Here is a 24,470-nt window from a genome sequence, read left to right as displayed (position 1 = left end):
GGTTTCAACACTGCTATTAATCATGAGCAAATGCTTAATAAATGTGATATTTGACACTCTTAACCACTCTTTACTTCTAGAAACTCTTTTCTTTTCATCATCATGGTATTGTAGCCTCCTGATTATCTCTGCTTTCCTTCTGAGCTTTTTCTGCTAGTACTCCTGTTTTATCATATCATCATAATAGTTGTGTACTTAATCTTATACCCTTGTTTTTCTGTATTTACACCCTGTATTAGTTTGCTAGGGCTGCTTCCTTCGTAATAAATTTGCTTCCGTGGCTCCAACTATTACCTCTTTGGAGAGTACTCGAAACCTTTATTTTTTGTTCCTAACAATCAACTTAAATTTTGAAGTATCTACTCTATGCAAAACCCTGGGCTAAGCTCTATAAACACATTAAGATTTCTAGTCCCAATACCTATAAAACACTTATACTTCAAATGCAAAATTGACCTCTTTTGTCTCTATCCCATCCTTTTACCTCTCCCAAGAAAAGCAGATCTTTCCACCTTCCTTGTCTCTCTCAATGACATCACTATTATCCTAGTCTTCTAGGGTAGAAAGCTCAAGGTGATTTTTGACTATCCAACAGCACTGTTCAATATGGTACTAAGTCCTTCTGTGACGCTCCTCAGAAATGTCTCCAGTCACTTGACTTTGAGGTTGGTTCTATATGGAAAATAATCCTATGTGTTTTCTAAACCTACTTATAGTTGGCATCCTATGTCGTCATACAGATAGTCTTTGCTTATCAATGTATATGGCAAACATTATATAAAAGGCCATTACTCTTCACCTTCCATGAGAAAGCTTGTTCTCCTTTGAGGCTTATGCCATCTGGCTATATTGATCTCCTGGTTGCTCTAATTCATTCATTGAAGACTTTGAGGCTTGGCTCACAGCCTTCCTCTTCTTCCCCAACTCCTGCCATAGTGCTAGATTTCAGCATTGGAGTAAGTGCCATCTAAAATTTTAGCCTCAAAATTCTTGGATATCCATACCCTAATGACCTTTCCCTCCACCTCTACTTTAGCCACTCACCTTGAGGACCAAACTTTAGAACTATTCCGCCTCAGATATCTTCCATTCCAAAAAATCCCAATCTCTGGTCATAGTTACATATTATTGCAGTTTTCTTTTCCCCCCCATTACACTTGTCTCTGTTTTCTCCTAGGCTGCCCTTCCCTACCTCTTTTGGTCGATCATCTAAATAATCTTAATCACTAGTGTACCATACTTCTACTACACCCACTAGAAAAATCATCGCCCCAGATCAATCTTACTGTCTGCATTTTCTGATCTTGTACCTGGCCTGCTACAATCTACTTGGAAAAAACACAAATAAGCAGAGTGGTCGCACTGTAAATCCACGGTGTCCAACTCAGCTAGGCCCACAGTGCCTCCTGTTAGTCCTTGTTCTTATCGTTAGTCAGCATTTTCATTCTTCTCAGCCACTATTCCAAACCCTCTCTGTTTTCAACCCCATCCCTTGTTTCCGCCTCATTTTTGGCCTGCTACTTCATGCTGGATAATCTTAATATTCTGATCTTTTTCAGTTTCCCAACCCCCAACCACAGTCTTATTTATATCTTCACCCATCCCTGCCTCCTTTTCTCCAGTCTCAGGAAAGACTGGAGACTTCTCCTCTTCAAGGAGAAGACTTGTTCCAGTCTCAGGAAAGACTGTTTCTTCTCCTCTTCAAGGCCAACTCCTCCTCCTGATGATTGATCCCATCCTTTTCCCCAGCCTTCCTAGAAACCTACTCTTCCCTGTAATCTTCAAAGTCTTCCTCTCTCTTGGTTCTGTTTTGTAGTCCATTGACATGTTCATCTCCCTCTAGTTATCCTATCCTTGCTTTCTCATCCAAACTTCCACTTCTTTATATTCCACTCATTCTGCAGTCCTTTACAGTCTAGGTTATTATTGCTCTGAAAATGCTTTAGTTTAAGTCATTGCCAACTCAATAGATATTTTTCAATCCATATCTTAGGGGATCTTTCTGTTTCATTTATTGTTCATCTTTCTGGAAACTCTTAACTATGATGTTTTCTGTGATGCCATACTCTATTGAATCTCCTTCAACCTTTTGCACTTTTCTGTCTCATTCTGGGCTTCCTCTTGTTCTCTTTGCCCCTTAACTGTTGGTGTTCCTGGGAGTTCTCTCCATAGTCCACTGCTCTTCTTACTCGGAATATTTGATCTTGTCTCTCAGCCTCCTATTACAAACCTTTTCCCTTTTCCTAACTCCTTGCTTCTTCCCTCTCAGAAGATGACCTCACCTCCTATACCATAGAGAAAATATAAGCCATGAGACAAGAATCCTCACTCCCACCTCCAGGCTTTTCTTCATCTGCCCATTTCTTATATGTGGAAATTTCTCAAGGTTATATTTTAGGTCATCTTATCTTCTCCCTCCTTGAGGAAGAGACTAACTTATTCGTCTCTATATTCCTAGTGCCTAGCATAGTGCCTTATCTATTTAGGTGCTTAGTAAATGTTTATTAATGAATGAATAGATGACCACATGTGTTTCCTTGGACTTTTCTTAGCTCACTATCATTCTTCCTCTGTGCATTTTCTCTGGAGAATCTTTGTCATTTTAATGTTTTCAGTTAGAAGTAATCAAGATGATGTTATGTCCAGGGGACTTGTAATCACCATATCCTGCATATCCTATGCTGCAGACCACAGCAACACAACACTACGAGGTTCCTAAGATAGAAAAGTACACAAAAGATAATGGCAAAGGGAAGCAAAGTAGCACTATGTTAACTACACTTTTGCCCCAAAAACTCAACATAGAGAATGCTGGTAAGCTGGAATGAACCAAGTGATACCTTCATTTTCCTGTAAACCCAATTCAGCACATCTGCCAGCACTAGAGGAGCAAGAATAGGGCACATGTTTGCCCCTAGTGCTTAGTGTCAAGCTAGCTGAGGCCGTACTCAGATTATTGGCCCCAGCCAGGTATCTGTCCCATAGAGGGTGAGTAGATGGAAGAGTCAGGGAATTGGCCTGGCCTCCTCCCTTATGAGTTTGATTATCACTTCAGAGACATGAGTGTAAGAGGAAGAAAAGAGAGCTGTCCAGGCTTGGCAGCCCTGAATCTAGAGAACTGTTATCCCCATCTTCCTACCCCCCAAAACAACCACACACAATTTCAACTGTGGTACCTCAATTCTTTATCCCCAATTTACCTTGCCTTCTACCATTCTCTAGCTATAGAGCAATTCTTATCATTAGGGTGTTCTTTATTGCCCTCATAATCCTGGCCCTGGTCTTAAGGGTACAGATATAAAAGAGCCTTGGGGAATCAACTTATAAAAGCTGTAACACACCTCATGTTGGCTTTTTTTTCCCTATTTAAACATGGAATCCCAGATATAAAGAGAGTATGGCATTCTCTAGGAGCACATAGGTACTTAGCCAGAAAGCAGAATCTAATACTCTGGTCATGAGATCTTTTTGCCTTTTCCATTTAGATATTGTTATGTACCTAGCATGATAATTGTCATCAAGGTTCCTCAATAACTGTTAATTTCCTCCCCTTTCCTGTATCTTTCCTTCAAAAGGAATTATGTGGCTTGAGAGATTACTAGGTTCCTATTGAAATAAAATTTTCTGTTGACCTCATTTTCTTTCTTTCCTGTAGTTTCCATTCTAGCCGAGACAGAAGAAATCAAGGCCATTTTGAAGGACAAGGGAATTGATGTGGAGACCATTGCCGAGGTGTATCCCATCAGAGTACAACCAGCTCGTATTCTCAGCCACATTTATTCCAGCCTAGGTAAGGAGATTGGGCAGCGTGCTAGAATGAAAGCATTATTTGATACAGGCTGGTTTCTTTCCTTTTTGTTTTTTCTTAATCTTATATTGCTTTATTAAACTGGATCTGAGAAGAAATTTAGAGTCTCTGAAATATAAATTTATAACCCTATATATCCTGAGCAGGCTTGATAATTTTAGGTGTGTTTTATGCACTCTTTGGTACCTAGGGCATGGCTGTTACCAGGCAATATTTTATCCTCATTCCAAGTGTGTGCTTAACTAACATGTTCTCCCCTTGGGACCTATATTTCCATTTTGAATACATGCTAATTTTATGTAAAGTAATAGCCAAGGAACTTGTTTTTAGGTCTTTTATACTTTGCCATGTAATAAATTGGTTGACAATATAAAAAATTCCACTTCTTAGTCTAATACTTACTTTTAATTAGTACTTATTTTTTATTCGATTTATATATTAAACTTAGGGATGGGCACATTAAAAAAATTACTACAAATTACAAATTTACACAAGTTATTACAAATTTCACGTTAAACAAATTCCTACATTGTTCACTAAAAAAAAAAAGGGTATGCAAAATTTCTAAACTACCCTGTGTAAGGCTGAATAATGGTCCCCAAGATATCCAGGTCCTAATTCCTGGAACCTGTGAGCATTACCTTAGATGACAAAAGAGACTTTGCAAGTATGATTAAATTAAGGAATTTGAGATGAGGAGGATTAGCCTGGATTATCCAGGTGGACCCTAAATGTAATCACAAGTGTCCTTATAAAAGGAAAGCAGGAGGATATCAGAGTATAGAAGTAGATGTGATGACAGAAACAAGAGATTAGAGTGATGCAGCTATGAGCCAAAGGTTTCCAAGGAATGCCCACAGCCTCTAGAGATTGGAATTAGCAAGGAATTGGATTCTCCCCTGTAGCTTCCAGAAGCAACCAGCCCTGCTGCCACCTTGATTTTGTTTTTAGTCCTATAAGAATCATTTTGGACTTCTGACCTCCAGAACTATAAGAGAATTGATATGTGTTGTTTTAAGCCACTAAGTTTGTGGTAATTTGTTACAGAAGAAATAGGAAAGTAATACAGATTTTGGTACTGGGAAGTAGAGTGATGCTATCACAAATATCTAAAAATATGGAAGTGGCTTTGGAATCAGGTAATAGATAGAGGCTGGAAGAATTTTGAGTCACATGATAGAAAAAGTCTAGATTGCCTTAAACAAACTATTGGTAGAAATATGGATGCTAAAGGCATTGCTGGTGAGAGCTCAGAAGGAAATGAGGAACATGTTATTGGAAACTGGAGGAAAAGGATCCTTGTTATATAGTGACGGAAAGCTTAGCTGAATTGTTTCCTATAGTTATGTGGAAAACAGAACTATAAATGATGAACTTGGATATTTAGCTGAGGAGATTTTCAAGCAAAGTGTTAAAATCATGACCTGCTTTTTTCTTGCTGCTTATAGTAAAATGTGAGAGGAAAGAGATAAATTGAGGGAAGAACAGTTAAGCAAAAAGGAACCAGGACTTGATAAAATTCCAACTTATCCAGATTGGAAAAGATGATAAAATTAGGAGATTTGCTGCCAGGAAAGCATGTTCTGGAAAAAAAGATCAAGGATGTGGCTGGACAACCTTTTGCTAGTGCTTTGGAAAGATCAAAAGATCAGAGTATTCATTCACACAGGGGTCTTTGAAGAGATTAGGCATGTGACTCATGGATCTCTTCAACGATCTCAGCAGAATTTAGGAATAGAGTTGAGATTATCCAGGAAAGATCTTGGGGAGGACCCTCTTGTCTAATGATGTGAACCCCCATGACGTATATGCAAGACCCACAAGATTTTTGAGAATGCAGAAACACTGCCAACTTGGACTGAAAGGGACAGAAAGAGGACAAAATGAAAGAAGGGTGTTAGACTTCCAAAATTCCAGTCAAGAAGCAGGCTGATAAAACTACTCAGCTACAGGGGCTGGCCCGGTGGCGCAAGCGGTTAAGTGCACGCACTCCGCTGCAGCAGCCCGGCGTTCGCCGGTTCGGATCCCGGGCGTGCACCGACGCACCGCTTGGCAAGCCATGCTGTGGCGGCGTCCCATATAAAGTGGAGGAAGATGGGCACAGATGTTAGCGCAGGGCCAGTCTTCCTCGGCAAAAAAAACAGGAGGATTGGCAGATGTTAGCACAGGGCTGATCTTCCTCACACACACAAAAAAAAACTACTCAGCTACAAATAAGTGCTACCCTTCAAGAAAAAAGAAGGATGACTTCAAAGGTGGGGCCTTGGGCCCAGAGGGAGGTGCCTTGGGCTCAGAGGGCGTAGCCTAAAGCCATAGAGGATTACTACCATGCCTTGAAACCTAATGGAGTTTGCTTGGATTTCAAAATTGCTTGGGGCCGCTGACTCCTTTCTTCCTTCCATTTTATCCCTTTTGGAATGAGAATGTCTGTAACTTGTATTCTGTGTCTGTATTTTGAGAGCAGATAACTTGTTTTCTAGTTTCAAAGGTGCACAGATGGAGAGGAATTTTGCCTTAGGATGGATCATACTCAGATTCTCACCCATACCTGATTTAGATAATGGGACTTTTGGGCTAATGATATTTAGAAGAGATTTTGGACTTGAATTGATGTGGTACTGTGTTGAGAGTTTGGAGGATGTTGGGATGGGGTGAATGCACTTTGCATATGGGAGGGATGTGAATCTTTAGGGGCCAGAGGGTGGACTGTAGAAGGCTGAATATCCAGGCCCTAATCCCTGGAACCTGTGAATGTTACCTTATATAGCAAAAGGGACTTTGCAGATGTGATTAAATTAAGGAGATTGAGATGGGGAGGATTATTTTTAATTATCCAGGTGGGCCCTAAATGTAATCACAGGTATCCTTATAAGAGGGAGCCAGAGGGAGATCTGCCTATAAAAGTAGGAGATGCGATGACAGACGCAAGAGATTGAAGTAATAAGGCTACTAGCCTTATCCTCTAGAAGTTGGAAGAGGCAAGGAACGGATTCTCCCCTGGAGCCTCCAGAAGGAACCAGCCCTGCTGACACCTTGATTTTGATTTTACCTCATAGTAGCCATAAGGCTCATTTTGCACTTCTGACCTCCAGAACTGTAAAAGTATAAATATGTGTTGTTTTAAGCCACTAAGTTTGTGGTAATTTGTTATAGCGCCAATGGGGAATTAATACAATCTTAAATCAAGCCACAAAGGGATAAATTTATAAATAAAGATTGTATCTTAGAGAGTGGATTGCCACTTACAAACCCAAAGCCTACTTTGTGTGTGTGTGTGTGTGTGTGTGTGTGTGTGTGTACTTTTTTTCTTCACCAGGAATGGTCTGTCAGTAATTACAGCCAAGCCAAATCTTGTCCAGCTCAAAACCAACCTCCTTTCCTTTTTACTAACACCAACTCCAGACACTCAATTTCTATGGCAGTTATGTAGGCCTAAATTGAGAGGGAATCAACCAAAGAGGAAAGGACCAACAGTCAGAGCTGATTTTTCTCTCTCTCTGCTAAGCACCCATATTTTATGCCAGCAAGGCCTGAACTCCCAGAGCCATTAACATTACATCTGGCTTTAGGAATATACGGATCTCCCCCCTCTCTTCCATCTTAGCTATAATGTAGAAAATATCTTTTCTTCTTAATTCAAGTCTAAGATTGGAATTTTCTAAAGAAACTTTACTGAAAAAATGGAAAACTAAAATATAAACACATAGAAATAAATCAAGTTTGTTGAATATAGGTCTCAGATCCTAACTAATTTCTAAAATATAGCCATGAATTAGCTTGAATATTACAAAATACTGAGCCTCTGGCTCCCTCCCCTTGCTCAACCCTATCTGAGATAAATGCCAAGTCAAGACTCTGAAACTTCTGAGATTGATTGGGTTGATGCTTTACTAGGTGGGATGGGTACCTCAGTCCTTCCCAGAACCTGCTTCCTGTTTTTTATCTCCTGGGCCGTTCCCTCTAGCCTCTGACTATAATGTGCTCCTGATCTCCAGATACCAGTCCACTAGCACTAAATCCCTTGACAAAAGGAAGATATTTCTCTATCTAGCCCAAATCTTACTCCTTGAGTATTAGTTGATCTTGTAGTCACCTTCTTTGCCCCTCTTAGAAGTCTCTATGGTTGGGGTTCATGCAAGTCCTATTGGTGCCTTTGACCTGATTTTCTCTGGCTGTCACTCAGAAGTTGATAGGTTAATTTTGCCCTTTGCTTCTTCACATCCATTGTTCTAAACTCAGCATAATCTTACTAGGATTTAGGTAACTTCCAAGCTCTGGGTGATAATTCCTGGAATCTACCTACATCACATCAGATCTGTCCAACAAACAGAAGCAAACTCCTTACTGGTTACTTTTTCAAAGCCTACGCTCTGTCTTGGGCCTCCTACTAAGTTATTATTTCCTAGCCAAAGGAAATAAGGACTGATGGGTCTTGAGTTTAATGAATGATCAAACATTTCGGGGACTCAAGTAACAAACTACATTTATTTTCCTTCCAAATATGCTCCTACATTCACTTCATTCATTCATTCTTTCATAAGGATCTGTTGTTCACTTATTATGTACTAGGCACTGGGCTAGATGCTGTGGGAGACATAGACATATAACCAAATAGTTATAGTGCAATCTTATAAATGCTATAACAGTGGTATTCTGTACAAAGTACAGGAGAAAGAGGACAGATTTGCCTGGGAAAGTCAAGAAAGGCATGATTTGCTGACTTATCAAGTGAGTGACTCTTCAGAATTCTATTATCGCAACAATTTCACAATAACAAAATTGCTTTTAAGCATACATTGAATGACAGCTGTAATTCCACCAAGGAAAAAAGGATGTTTCTTTACCAGGTGTGTTCATTTATGTATGTTAACTAAATGGTATTCTCTGCCTCACCTCAAACACTCAATAATTTCATGTATTTAAGATCCATAATATCTTTTTAAATTTTTTTAAATCATGAGGTTAATCAACTTTGGGAACATAAGAACTTTATAAATATTAAACTCAAATCTTTATATAATGGTAATTCTTTTCTTTCTTTTTTTTTTTTTTGAGGAAGATTGGCCCCGAGCTAACATCTGTTGCCAATCTTCCTCCTTTTTTCTCCCCAAAGCCCCAGTAGATAGTTGTATGTCATAGCTGTACATCCTTCTAGTTGCTCTATGTGGGACGCCACCTCAGCATGGCTTGATGAGTGGTGCATAGGTCCACGCCCAGGATCCGAACCAGCGAACCCCAGGCCACTGAAGCGGAGCGGGCGAACTTAACTGCTACGCCGCCAGGCCGGCCTATCCTTTCTAATCTGTTAGTACACATAGATACATTTTCATAGTTATATTTAGTGTGTACATATTAACATATGTTCTGTTTTTTTCACTTATTCTTTCATGTAAGTATTTCCACGTAATGAAAGAGCTACATATTATTCCATCAAGTTAAAGTAATTGTTCCCTTATTATTGGGTACTTGAATTGTTTCCAAAATTTTTATCCTTCTATGAATGCCTTTGTCTAGACATTCATACATATACTCCTGTTGGAGTATATTCTCAGAAAAGGGATTCTGGATAAAAGAGTATAAACAACTTTGTAGCTATTGTTACATGTTGCCTGATTATTATTTAGAAAGACCAACCAATTTTTAGTGACATCAATAAATATAAAATATATCTTTTTTTTATTTTTGCTAACCCACCAGCATTGGATTTTTATCATTTGTTTTTGTTAGATTAATAGTTTTAATACACATAAGTTATTTTAATTTCCTTTCTTTAATTCCGAGTGAGGGTATACCTTTGTTTTTGATTTACTTTTTTTTTTGAAGTTGTGTTTTCTATTGCTTGCATATCTAGCAGGATCTGCACATTTTCATATATATTTAGCAATTCTTTAAGTATATTTTATGGTAAGCTTTTATCAATGAGGTTTATAATGTATATATTTCCTATTCTATAATTTTCTTTTAGATAATTATTTTCTTGCCTTTGTGTAAATTTTTAAACATCACATTACGTCCATTTTATCAGATATATCTTTCATTTCTTCAGGAATTGTGAATTTATCTCCTAGTTTCATTTGAATAGATGTGCTATTCTCCTTCTCTCCAGTTTTCATAAGTAGTAAGTTATCTGATTATAAATTGATATCTACATGTTGACTGCAGGGAACTGGAAAATAGAGAAAAGCAGAAAAGAAAAAGATAAAAATCTCCTATAATTCTACTGCTCATAGGAAGCCACTGTTTTTGTTTTGGAGTATTTGCTTCCAATTATTTTTTATACAATAAATACACACTTGTTTTTAGAAAAATGGTGTCAGAAAGAACAGTGTTTGCAATCTGTTTTTTGCAACATAATAATCTATGAAGAACCCTGTTACATTTTCTTAACCTCCTACAACACTATTTTAATATCTGTGTTAGCATAATTTCTTCAGTTTTTTGGACGTATGAATGATAACCTTGTTTTCATAAATTAGCCTTTTTTTCTATTTAGTTTGCAAATTATCTACTTATATTCTTTTACCATTTTTCTACTGGAAAATTGTCAGTTTCTTATTGGCTTGTACAAGATTTTTTATATAGTAGAGATGCTAACACTTTGTCTTCCACATATTACTGCAATATTTTGCTATTTTATTATTTTCCTTTTAATTTTGCATTTGATTTTGATATATAGAAGTTTTACATTTTTACATAGTAGAATTTCTTCCTTTTTGGTTTCTTTCTTTGCCATTATGCTTAGAAAGATAGACCCATCCCTAGGTCAGACACATTTAAACTGCATTTTCTCTTAGTTCTTTTTTTTTTTTTTTTTTTTTTTTTTTTTGTGAGGAGATCAGCCCTGTGCTAACATCTGCCAATCCTCCTCTTTTTTTGCTGAGGAAGACTGGCCCTGGGCTAACATCCATGCCCATCTTCCTCCACTTTATATGGGCCGCCACCATAGCATGGCTTGCCAAGCAGTGAGTCAGTGCACGCCCGGGATCCAAACTGGCGAACCCCGGGCCGCCGCAGCGGAGTGCATGCACTTAACCGCTTGCACCACCGGGCCGGCCCCTCTCTTAGTTCTTTATGGTTACAATTTTTCATTTAACTCTTAGTCTAGAATTTTAATTTTAGTTTATCTTATGAGGTAAGAATTGTAACTTGTTTGCGAAATAGCCAGTCTTTCCTGCACTATTGATTGACTAATGCATTTAACAGTGTTTTGAAATACCATCTTTATCATTTACTGTACATGCATTGACTTACACATGTATGTGTGTATATGTTTCTGGTATCACTTTTTGGTGCTGTTGATCACAGTTTCTCCTTTCCTAGTACTACACTTTTTAAGTTATAACTTCAGCCTCACCAGTGATTGGGGAAATGTAAGATAAAACACAATGAAATATAAGTTTTTGCCTATCAGTTTTAGAAAAGCTAAGATTGATAATATCCAGTGCTGGTGACTATGAGGAGAAGTGGACACTCACGGAAATCCTGGTAGTAGTGTAAATCAGGCAATTTGGCATTATCTATAAAAAATTTTAATGCACATACCTTTGACCCACAACCTTACTTCTAGGAATCTGTCCTATATAACACCCATACAAGTGCACAAGGATATATGTACAGAGATGTTCATTATAATTTTTAATGACAAAACACCAATTACAAGCAATCTATGTGTATGAACAAGAATGAGTGAATTATGATATATTGTGCCACCGTTAAAAAGAATAATAAGGTAGACTTTCAGCTTCCAGCTGTGATGAAATAGATTGTATCAGACTAAACTTCATACCAAGAACAACTACAATGGCTAGATTTTTAAAATAAAGGTGAATGAAGGCATCAGAAAGTAATTATGAGAGCCAGGACTTGAGAAGCCAAAGCCCTGGAGAGAAGAGGACCTCAGAGAAGTAAGCTCAGCATTCTCTGTACAGTTTCCCTTTGAGGCATTTGCTAATTCTTAAGCTGTACTTGCATGGGGTGAGGGATCAAGAAATCAAGTATAAAGTCTCACTGCTAGGAAGACAACAGTTCCATTTCAGGACCTTTCTATGTGGAAGGGGCTGTGATAAACACCTCAGGCTTTCAGGTGAACCCCTGAAGGATGGGCTACACCCTAAAAGTAAAGGCAAATCAGAAATAGACCAAATTCTTAGAAAGTCTGAAACACAAAGCCTAAAACATAATCTTCTCAATCCCTGATTGGTCTAAGGTGTTCTGCTTATAGTGTATCTGCCTGCCAAAATAAACTAAATCGCCTCTGGAAGAAAATAATATCATAAAGAGCCTCTACAATTCTTTATACAATGTGTTCTGCATTGAAAATATATAATAAGACATGCTGGGAAATCGAATAAACAAAAGCCAAAAGAAAAAATACAATCAAAACAGACACACATATCTCTATTCAACATAGTATTAAAAGTTCTAGCCAGAGCATTTGGGCAAGAAAAATAAATAAAAGGCATCCAAATCAGAAAGGAAGAAGTAAAATTGTTTGCAGATGACATGATTTTACATGTAGAAAACCCTAAAGATTCGACTGAAAAAACAGAACTAATAAACAAATTCAGCAAAGTTGTGGGATACAAAATCAACATGCAAAAATCAGTTGCATTTCTATACACTAACAATAAACAATCCAAAAGGAAATTAAGAAAACAATTCAATTTACAATTGCGTCAAAAAGAGTAAAATACTTTGGAATAAACTTAACCAAGGAAGTGAAAGATACGTACACTGAAAATTACAAAATGATGTAAGAAGTTAAAGAAGACCTAAATAAATGGAAAAACATCCCTATTCATGGATTAGAAGACTTAATATTGTTAAGATGTCAATACTATCCACAATGGTTGACAGATTCAATGTAATCTCTATTAAAAGCCCAATGACATTTTTAGAAAAAAATAGAAAAATTCATCCTGAAATGCATATGGAATCTCAAGGGACCCCAAAACAATCTTGAGAAAGAAAAATAAAGCTGGAAAATTCACATTTCCTGATTTCATAACTTAACTACAAAGATACAGTAATCAAAAGAGTGTGGTATTGGCATAAAAACAGATATGTAGAGAAATGGAATAGAATAGAAATCCTAGAAATAAACCCTTGCAGATATGGTCAAATGATTTTTGACAAAGGTGCCCAGTCCATTCAATGGGGAAAGGACAGTCTTCTCAAGACATGGTGCTGGGAAAACTGGATATCCACGTGCAAAAGAATGAAGTTGGACCCTTACTTTACACCATATATAAAGATTGACTCAAAATAGATCAAAGACCTAAAACTAAGAGCTAAAATTATAAAACTCTTAGAAGAGAGTAGAGGAAGAAAGCTTCATAGCATTGGATTTGGCAGTGATTTCTTGGATATAACACCAAAAACACAGGGAACAAAAGAAAAGTTAGATAAATTGGACTTCATCAAAATTAGAAGGTTATGTGCATCAAAGGACATCATCCAATAGAGTGAAAAGGCATCCCACAGAATGAGAAAATATTTGCAAATCATATATTTGATAAAGGATTAATATCCAGAATATATAGAGAACTCCTACAATTCAACCACAAAAAGCCCAACAACCCCCCAAAGCCATCTATAGATTCAATGTAATCTCGATCAAAATTCCAGTAGCATTTTTCACAGAAATAGAAGAAATAATCCTAAAATTTATAATAAAACCATAAAATCCTAGACAGCCAATCCTGAGAAAGATGAACAAAGCGGGAGACATCACACTTCCTGGTTCCAAACTATATTACAAAGCTATAATAATCAAAACAGTATGGTACTGACATAAAAATAGACACATAGACAAATGGAACAGAATCAAGAGCCCAGAAATAAACCCGCACATATACAGATAACTAATATGTGACAAGGGAGCCAAGAACACTCGATGGGGAAAGGATAGTCTGACAAATGATGCTGGGAAAACTGCATATCCACATGCAAAAGAATGAAATTGGACCCTTATCTTATACCATTCACAAAAATTAACTCAAAATGCATTAAGGACTTAAATGAAAGACCTGAAACTGTAAAACTCCTAGAAGAAAACATAAGGAAAAAGCTCCTTGACATCGGTCTTAGTAATGATTTTTTTGGATATGACACCAAAAGTACAAGCACCAAAAGCAAAAATAAATAAGTGGGACCAAATCAAACTAAAAATCTTCTGCACAGCAAAAGAAACAGTCAAAAAAATGAAAAGGCGGTCTATGGAATGGGAGAAAATATTTTCAAACTGTATATCTGATAAGGGGTTAATATCCAAAATATATAAGGAACTAGTACAACTCAATAGCAAAAAGAGCAAACAATCGGATTAAAAAATGGGCAGAGGACTTGAATAGATATTTTTCCAAAGAAGACATCCAAATGGCCAAGTACATGAAAAGATGCATAACATCACTAAGGGAAATGCAAATCAAAACCACAATGTGATATCACCTCACACCTGTTAGAATGGCTATTATCAAAAAACAAGAGATAACAAATGCTGGCAAGGATGTGCAGAAAAGAGAACTCTTGTACATTGTTGATGGGAATGTAAATTAGTATAGCCACTATGGAAAACAGTATGGAGGTACCTCCAAAAATTAAACATAGACCTACCATATGATTCAGCAATCCCACATCTGAGTATATATCAGAAGGAAATGAAATCACTATCTCAAAGAGATATTTGCACTCTCGTATTTATTGCAGCATTACTCACAATAGCCAAAACATGAAAGCAACCTAAGTGTATATCAACAGATGAATGGGTAAAGAATATGTATATAACAATGGAATATTATTCAGCCATGAGAAAAAAGGAAATCATGCCATTTGCACTAGCATGCATAACCCTGAGAGCATTTTGCTAAATGAAATAAGTCAGACAGAGAAAGACAAATACTATATGATCTCATATGTAGAATCTAAAAACATCAAACTCATAGAAGCCGAGTAGTAGAATGGTGGTTGCCCGGGGCTGAGGGGTGGAGGAAATGGGAAAATGTTGGTCAAAGGGTACTAACTTTCAATTATAAGATGAATAAGTTCCAGGAATCTAATGTACAGCATGGTGACTATAGTTAACAATACCATATTGTATACTTGAAAGTTGCTATGAGAGTAGAGCTTAATGTTCTTACCATAACAACAGCAAAATGGCAATTATGTGAGGTGAAGGATGTGTTAACTAACCTTATTGTGGTAAACATTTCACAATATACATGTGTATCAAATCATCACATTGTACACATTAAACTTACACAATGTTATATGTCCATTATATCTCAATAAAACTGGAAAAAAATTTTAATTGCAAAACCCCAAATCCAATTATAAAGGGCAAAGGACTTGAGTAGAGATTTCCCCAAAGAAGATATACAAATGGTTAATAACCACGTGAAAAGAGGCTCAACAACACTAATAATTAGGGAAATGCAAATCAAAACCCCAATGATATATCACTTCACACTCATTAATATGGCTATTATAAAAGTAAATAAATAAACCAGAAAATAACAAGTGTTGTGAGGATGTGGAGAAATTAGAACCCTGGGAATATAAAATGGTGCAGTCACTATGGAGAACAGTATGGTGGTTCCTCATAAAAATTAAGCATAGAGTTTAACCAGCAATTCCACTTCTGTGTATATACCCAAAGGAAGGGAAAGCAGGAACTCAAACAGATATTTGTTCACCAATTTTCAAAGTAGCATTAGTCACAAAAGCCAAGAGGTGGAAATAACCCAAATGTCCATTGACAGATGAATGGATAACCAAATTGTATGTATATATAAAATGGAATATTATTCAGCTTTAAAAAGGATGGAAATTCTGACACATGCTACAAGGTGAATGAAACTTGAAGACATCATGCTAAGTGAAACAAGCCAGATACAAAAGGATAAATATGGTATGATTCCGCCTATATGAGATACTTAAAGTAGTCAAACTTATAGAGACAGAATATAGAATGGTGGTTGCCATTAAAGGATTAAAGGGTAGTTCCCAGAGAGAGAGAGTAATGGGGAGTTAATCGGTATGAAGTTTCTGTTTGGGATGATGACAAAGTTCTGAAGATGGATGGTGGTGATGGTTGCAGAACAATGTGAATGTACTTAATGCCACTAAACTGTATGTTTAAAATTATAAATTTTATGTTATACATATTTTAGTACAATAAAAAATATTTAAAATTTTGATGTATTATTTTAAAAAACAGATAATTCATATTTTTGGAGTTATCAGACAGGACTTTTGTGAACTATATTAATATGTTCAAAAAAAGATTTAGAAGATGAATTACACTAGAAAACTGGAATGTATAAAAAAGGATCAAATAGAATTTCAAAACTAAAAAATACAATAACTGAAATTAAGAATGCAGTAGATGGGAATTACACCATATGAGACACAGCAGAAGAGAGGATTAATGAACTGAAAAGTAAGTCAGTAGAAAATATCCCAATTAAAGCACAGAGAAAAAATGATGGAAGATTGAAAGAACATTAAGAGACAGATATAGTGAAAAGGTCTGGAGTCTAAGAACAAGAGGAAAAAATGGAACAGAAACTGTGATTGAAGAGATAATGACCAAAATTTTTTCAGAACTGACTAAAGATATCAAGTCACACATTCAAAAAAGCTAAAAATCTGTGAGCAAGATAAATACAAAGAAAACCAAACCTAAGCATTTAATAATCAAAATTCAAATCAAGACGAAGAGAAAATATTAAAAATAGCCAGAGTTAAGAAAAGAATACATTGCTTTCAAAGAAACAACGATCAAACTTACAGCTGACATGTCAACAAAACCAATGAACTCCATGGGACAACTGAACAACACCTATAAATTACTGGGAGAAAATAACTGCCAGACTAGAATTCTATATTCAGTTAAAATATCATTCAGAAATAAAGGTGATATAAAGGCATGCTCAGATAAGTAAAAACTGAGAATGTATCACTAGCAGACTCACACTAAAAGAAATACTGAAGGGAGTTCTTTAGGCGGAAGAAAAATGATCCCAGACAGGAATGTAGGAAGGTAGGAAGGAATAAAGAGAAATGGAAAGTATAAATGTAAAAGACTATTTATTGTTTAAAGCAACACCAATAACAACACCTTGTGGAAAAAATAATAAAAGTAGAAGTGAAATAAATGACAAAAATTGCAAAAAAGGCAGGCAGGAATATACAAGGGTTCCCTTTTCTCCACATCCTCTCCAACACTTGTTATTTCTTGTCTTTTTAATAATAGCCGTTCTGATGAGAGTGAGGTGATATCTCACTGTAAATGGTTTGATTTGCATTTCCCTAGTAATTAGTGACGTTGAACATTTTTTCATGTGCCTCTTGGCCATCTGCATATTTTATTGTGGAAATGTAAATCAGTGCAGCCACTATGGAAAACAGTATGGCTATTCCTCAAAAAATTAAAAATAGAACTACCATATGATCTAGCTATTCCACTTCTGAGTATTTATCCGAAGCACACGAAAACACTAATTCAAAAAGATATATGCACCCCTGTGTTCATTGCAGCATTATACAAAATAGCCAAGACTTGGAAGCAACCAAGGTGCCCATCAATGGATGAATGGATAAAAAAGGTGTGGTATATATACACAATGGAATACTACTCAGCCATAAAAAAAGATGAAATCATGCCATTTGCAACAACATTGATGGACCTTGAGGGTATTATGCTAAGTGAAATAAGTAAGACAGAGAAAAACAATTACCATATGATTTCATTTATATGTGGAAAATAAAAAAACACATAGATACAGAGAACAGATTGGTGGTTACCAAAGGGGAAAGGGAGTGGGGGAAGGCTGAAAGGGGTAAAGGGGCACATGTGTTTGGTGACAGATGGTAACTAGACTTTTGGTGGTGAACACATTGTAGTTTATGCAGAAGTCGAAATACAGTGATGTATACCTGAAATTTATATAATGTTATAAACCAATATTACCTCAACTAAAAAAATTTTATTCAGTTTTGTGGCACATTTTACAGTTTTGTTATTTAAACCCATTTCATTCTTCAGTTTTGCGTTAAAGAATTAATGTAACTATGAAAAAAGGCAGGATGTGAATGGAGTTAAAGTGTTATAAGGTTCTTGAGTTATTCAGAAAGTAGTAAAAGTGTTCATTTAAGATAGACTCTAATCAGTCAAGGATGCATGTTTTAATCTTTGGGGCAACTTCTCTCAAGCAGGGTTTCATGACAGAATTAAGCCCTATAGAAAATGGGGTTTTTCAGTTTTCCCAAGGGTGGCACATACTGGTTCCATTTTAAATACAAAGAAAATAAGTTAATATAGACAATGGATGTCCAGAAAATTAGAGCATAATTCTCTGGTGGAATCCAGTTGAAAAGAGCTGCTCTGGACTAACCATGAAAAGAATAATAAAAGAATATTTAACATGCTGATGGAGCGGAAATGATATAATAAAATACTTTATTAATCTGAAAGAAGGCAAGAAAGGAGAAAAAAAGGAATAAAAGGGACAAATGGAAATCAAGTAGTAATACATGAGATTTAAACCCAAACATTCAGTAATTTTATTAAATATAAATTGACTAAATACTTTGATTAAAAGACAGATTGTCGGGGCCGGCCCGGTGGCGCAAGCGGTTAAGTGCGCGCGCTCCGCTGCGGCGGCCCGGGGTTCGCTGGTTCGGATCCCGGGCGCGCACCGACGCACTGCTTGGTAAGCCATGCTGTGGCGGCGTCCCATATAAAGTGGAGGAAGATGGGCACCGATGTTAGCCCAGGGCCGTCTTCCTCAGCAAAAAAGGAGGAGGATTGGCGGATGTTAGCTCAGGGCTGATCTCCTCACAAAAAAAAAAAAAAAAAAAAAAAAAAAAAAAAAAAGACAGATTGTCAGATTGGATAATAAAGCAAAACTCAACCCAAGAGATTCACCTGAAATATAAGGACACAGGTTGAAAATAAAAGGGTGGAAAACAATATGCCATGCAAATAGTAAATAAATTGAAACTGTGGTAACTATGCTAATATCAGACAAAGTACACTACAGGCAAGAAATATTCATAGAAATAATGAACAACATTTTATGGTGGTAAGGTGTCAATTTAACAGGCAGCTATAACAATCTTTAATTTTTATTTACCTAATAACAGCCTCAAAATATGCAAAGCCAAAAAAAAAGAGCAAAACTAAAAGGAAAATAGACAAATGTAAATCATAGAGATTTTAACACATTCCTGTCAGTAACTGATAGAAGTAGACAAAAACATCAATAAAAGTAACAGACTTCACCTAATTGATTAATAATGAACACTATACCCAACAACTACACGATACACATTTTTTTCAAGGGCAAATTGAATATTTACCAAAATAGACCATATACTGTGCCACAATGCAAGTTTCAACAAATTTCAAAGAATTTAAATCATATAGTGTATGTCTCTGACCACATTGGAATTAAGCTAGAAATAAATAACAAAAAGATAACTAGAAAATCCCCAGTGGTTTGCAAATAAAGCAGTGTACTTCTAAATAACCCATGGGTCAAAGAATAAATCAGAAGAATGGAATTTAGAGAACATTTCCAACTAATGCATGGGTGGTTTAACATTTAGAAATCAATCAATATATTCCACCACAAAGAGAATAACGGAGAAAAACCATATAAGCATTTCAACAGATAGAAAAAATTTGGTAAATTTTAATACCCATTCGTATAAAAACTTTAGTAAGAGTTGTAGGAAACTTCCTCAAATGTGTTAAAGGATATCTTCTTAAAACTTATCATATTTAGTGGTAAAATTTTAAAAGTCTCCCCACCTCACCCCTCTCAGATCAGGAATGAGATGCCTGAGATGCCTACTGCCACCTCCTTTTGGTATTGTACTGGTGCTTGTAGCCAGTGCAGCAAGGCATGAAAATGAAATAAAAGGTATTAGGATTGGAAAGGAAGAAGCAAAACTGTCATTACAGATGACATGATTATATAAGTAGAAAACCCAAAGTAATATACAGGTAAGCTATTAGAATTTATTAGTGATTAATAAGTTTGCTAGATGCAAGAGCAATTCACAAAAAATTAATTATATTTCTATATATTAGCAACATTCAATTAGAAAATGACTTTTAATGATATCATTTACAACAGCATCTACAAACATCAAATATCTAGGAATAAATCTTGATGGAAAATGTGTAATACCTCTACATTGAAAACTAAAACATTCCAGAGAGAAAATAAACCTGAATAAATGGAGAGATATACCTTTTTCATGGATTAGAACAAGAGTTGGCAAACTATGGCCTGTGGGCCAACTTTGGCTTATGGTGTATTTTTGTATAGCTTATGAGCTAAGAATGATTTTTATACTTTTAAAGGGTTGTAAAAACAAAACAAAGCAAAATATGCAATAATGATGGCATGTGGGCCACAAAGCCTAAAATATTTGCTATCTGTCCCTTTACAGAAAAAGTTTTCCAACCCCTGGATTGGAAAAATCAATCTTTTAAAGATGTCAGCTTTTATAGTTGCAATAATCCTATTTAAATTCCCAGCAAGCTGTGTGTGTGTGTGTGCATGCATGTGTGTGCGTGTAAGATGGTGGGTAATTTTCAAATGTGTAGGGAAATGCAAAGGACTAAAAAGAACCAATAAAATCTTGAAGAACAAGAACCAAATTGCAAGACTTATACAACATGTTTTCAAGATTTAGTATAGTGCTACAATTAACATGGCACAAATATAGACAACTAGATCAGTGGGACAGAATAGAGTCCAAAACTAGACCCACCCGATTTATGGCATGCTGCCATATCAGTGCGGTGGGGAACTTTTTGATAAGTGACACTGGAACCATTGTATATCCATCTGTGAAAAAAAATAAAAGGACCATGACCCTACCTCATACTATATGGATTATAGGCCCAAATATCAAAGGTAAAACAACAAAGCTTATAGCGGATAGAGTAGGAAAACATTTTGGTGACCTTGGGGATAGGCAAGGGTTTCTTTTTTTTTTTTAACTTTATTTATTTATTTTTCCCCCAAAGCCCCAGTAGATAGTTGTATGTCATAGCTGCACATCCTTCTAGTTGCTGTATGTGGGACGCGGCGTCAGCATGGCCGGAGAAGCGGTGCGTCGGTGCGCACCCGGGATCCGAACCCGGGCTGCAGGTAGTGGAGCGCGCGCACTTAACCGCTAAGCCACGGGGCCGGCCCGGCAAGGGTTTCTTAATCGGGATATGGAAGGCACTAAACTTAAAGCAAAATATTGACAAAATTAAGAACTTCTGTTTATCAAAAGAAACTCCAAGAATGAAAAAGCCAGCCACAGAGTAGGAGAACATATTTGCAATCCATATATCTGACAAAAGACTCAAATCCAGAATTTATAAAGAACTCCTACAAATCAATAAGAAAAGGGAAGGTAACACAATAGAAGAATGAAAAGCTATTTCACAAAAGAGGATGGCCACGAAACATGAAGAGCTGCTCAACCTCATTATTTCATCAAGAAAGTACAAGTTAAAGCCCCAATGAAATACCACTACACACCTCTTGAAGTGGCTAAAATTAAAGACTGATCATGCTAACTGTTAGCAAAGATGTGCAACAAATGGAAATTGTATACACTCCTGGTGGGAATGTAAATTGGTACAACTACTTTGGAAAACGATTAGACAGTATCTGCTAAAGCTGGATGTACACATACCCTGTGACCTGTCATTCCCACTGCTGGGTATATACTCAAGAGAAATGCATACATATATGCTCGAAAAGGCGTGCACGTTGTGCAGAAAAGAGTTCGCATGATAGGCCTGAGAATGCTATCTTTAGAAAGGCCTGCTTGCAAGGTTGGCCCTTGGCTGGCAACTGAAGATGTGGATTTGGGGAAGGTTTCCACTATCTTCTGATAAGGATAGTTTACTGTCTCTAAACTGTGCAAGCAATATGTCTTGTGCTGAACACCTGCTTTCCTTGTGAGAGTCTGGAGTTTTGTTACATGCCAGGCAGAGAGTGCCTATGTGACTGACCCCTAATAAAAACATTGGATACTGAGTCTCTACTGAGCTGGTAGGCAGCACTTCACACATGTTGTCACAATTTGATGTTGGAGGAATTAAACATGTGCTGTGTGACTCCACTGCAAGAGGACTCTTGGAAGTTTGTGCCTGGTTTCCTGCAGATTTTGCCCCATGCACCTTTTTCCTTTGCTGATTTTGCTTTACATCTTTTCACTGTAATAAATCTTAGCCAGAAGTATGACTATATGCTGAGTCCTATGAGTCCTCCTTAGTGCATCACCAAACCTGGGGTGGTCTTCAGGACTCCCAACACAGTGGTGACAGTGGTGGGATTTTCTAATTTTAATTTTAACTTAATTTTCTAAATTTAAGTGAGAGTGACCCTGACTCACTTAAGTATGGCAAAAGCATTGTTTGAGAAAAGGAAGGTAGAGGATGACAACCTTGTGGTACCTGGCTAAGGAGTTACCCATCGTATGAAACAGAAGGTGAGCTGCTGTCTGTTGTGAGAGGTAAAAGTTACCTATGGAATTTGAAAATGGTAGATCTGACTCCAGGAGAGGTGATTAAATAGATCCTCTGCCTACTTTTGGCCATTATGGCTAAAGCGAGGAGGGAAAATTGTAGCCTGGGTGATACCTTTCGTTTTTCTTTTCTCCTCCAACGTGGAGGAGAAAGTGCGCAGACATTCCCAAAGGTGAGCTTTGGATTGGCCAAAATGTTTAAAATTTTGTGTTTCTTTCATGCAAGTGGGAGGAAAAAAAGGTTAAATCACTTCCCAGGACTGGAGCAAAGTTTTATAAATCAAAGGGAAAACACTCTAGCCACTGCTGCAACAGCCTCCTACTCCTACTCCTATATTACAGCTGGGATCTCCCTACTATAACATTAAGGCTGTAAATGCTGAATTTTCTGTTAGAGGTTTGAGTAAACTTTCAATGAGGAGGGAAAAGGGAGAATTTTTTTATTGATGTCTTAATAGTTTATAACATTGTGAAATTTTGGTTGTACATTTTTGTTTGCCGATCACCATATACATGTCTTCCTTCACCCCTTGTGCCCATCCCCTACCCCCAGTGCCCCTGGTAACCATAATACAGTATTCTCTGTCCATGTGTTGGTTTATATTCCACATATGGGCGAGATCATATGGTGTTTGTCTTTCTCTTTCTGGCTTATTTCACCTAGCATAATACCCTCCAGGTCCACCCATGTTGTTGCAAATGGGACGATTTTGTCTTTATGGCTGAGTAGTATTCCATTGTATATATATATATACCACATCTTCTTGATCCAATCATCAGTTGGGGGACATGTGGGTTGCTTCCACTTCTTGGCTATAGTGAATAATGCTGCAATGAACATAGGGGTGCATAAGCCTCTTTGGATTGTTGATTTCAGGTTCGTTGGATAGATTCCCAGTAGTGGGATAGCTGGATCATAGGGTATTTCTATTTTTAATTCTTTGAGGAATCTCCATACCGTTTTCCATAGAGGCTGCACCAATTTTCATTCCCACCAGTGGTATATGAGGGTTCCTGTTTCTCCACATCCTCTCCAACATTTGTTGTTTTTTGTCTTGGTGATTACAGCCATTCTAACAGGCGTGAGATGATATCTTAGTGTTGTTTTGATTTGCATTTCCCTGATGATTAGTGATGTTGAACATCTTTTCATTTGCTTATTGGCCATCTGTATATCTTCTTTGGAGAAGTGTCTGTTCATTTCCTCTGCCCATTTTTTGATCGGGTTGTTTGTTTTTTTGTTGTTCAGTTGTGTGAGTTCTTTATATATTATGTAGATTAACCCCTTGTCAGATACATGTTTTGCAAATATTTTCTCCCAGCTGGTGGGTTGTCTGTTCATTTTGATCCTGGTTTCATTTGTCTTGGAGAAGCTCTTTAATCTGATAAAGTCCCACTTGCTTATTTTTTCTTTAGTTTCCCTAGTCTGAGTAGGCATGGCATCCGAAAAGATTCCTTGATGACCAATGTCAAATAGTGTGTTGCCTATATTTTCTTCTATGAGTTTTACAGTTTCACGTCTCACCTTCAGGTCTTTGATCCATTTTGAGTTAATTTTTGTGAATGGCGATAGCACATGGTTCACTTTCATTCTTTTGCATGTGGCTGTCCAGTTTTCCCAACACCATTTATTGAAGAGACTTTCCTTTCTCCATTGTATGTTCTTAGCTCCTTTGTCAAAAATTAGCTGTCTGTATATGTGTGGTTTTATTTCTGGGCTTTCAATTCTGTTCCATTGATCTGTGTGTCTGTTTTTGTACCAGTACCATGCTGTTTTGATTACTATTGCTTTGTAGTATGTTTTGAAGTCAGGGCTTGTGAGGCCTCCAGCTTTGTTCTTTTTTCTTAGGATTGCTTTAGCTATTCGGGGTCTTTTGTTGTCCCATATGAATTTTAGTATTCTTTTTTCTATTTCCGTGAAGAATATCATTGGGATTCTGATTGGGATTGCATTGAATCTGTGGATTGCTTTAGGTAATATAAACATTTTAACTATGTTTATTCTTCCAATCCATGTGCATGGGATGTCTTTCCATTTCTTTATGTCATCATCGATTTCTTTCAATAATGTCTTGTAGTTTTCGTTGTATAGGTCTTCACCTCCTTGGTAAGATTT

The 24,470-nt window shown here is 36.8% G+C and overlaps 1 protein-coding gene across 5 annotated transcripts in view; it reads left to right on the top strand.

The window, feature by feature from the left end:
- Positions 1–24,470, top strand: part of PHKA1 (phosphorylase kinase regulatory subunit alpha 1) — a 127,464-nt gene that overhangs the window by 42,280 nt on the left and 60,714 nt on the right. For all 5 annotated transcript variants that reach the window (XM_058536192.1, XM_058536194.1, XM_058536193.1 and 2 more), the window contains one exon: positions 3,656–3,790. In XM_058536192.1, the coding sequence (XP_058392175.1) occupies positions 3,656–3,790 (135 nt within the window). The remainder of the gene's footprint in view (positions 1–3,655; positions 3,791–24,470) is intronic.

Source organism: Diceros bicornis, chromosome X (assembly GCF_020826845.1).
Source record: "Diceros bicornis minor isolate mBicDic1 chromosome X, mDicBic1.mat.cur, whole genome shotgun sequence".
Taxonomy (NCBI): domain Eukaryota; kingdom Metazoa; phylum Chordata; class Mammalia; order Perissodactyla; family Rhinocerotidae; genus Diceros; species Diceros bicornis.
This window is presented reverse-complemented; position numbering and strand designations above follow the sequence as displayed.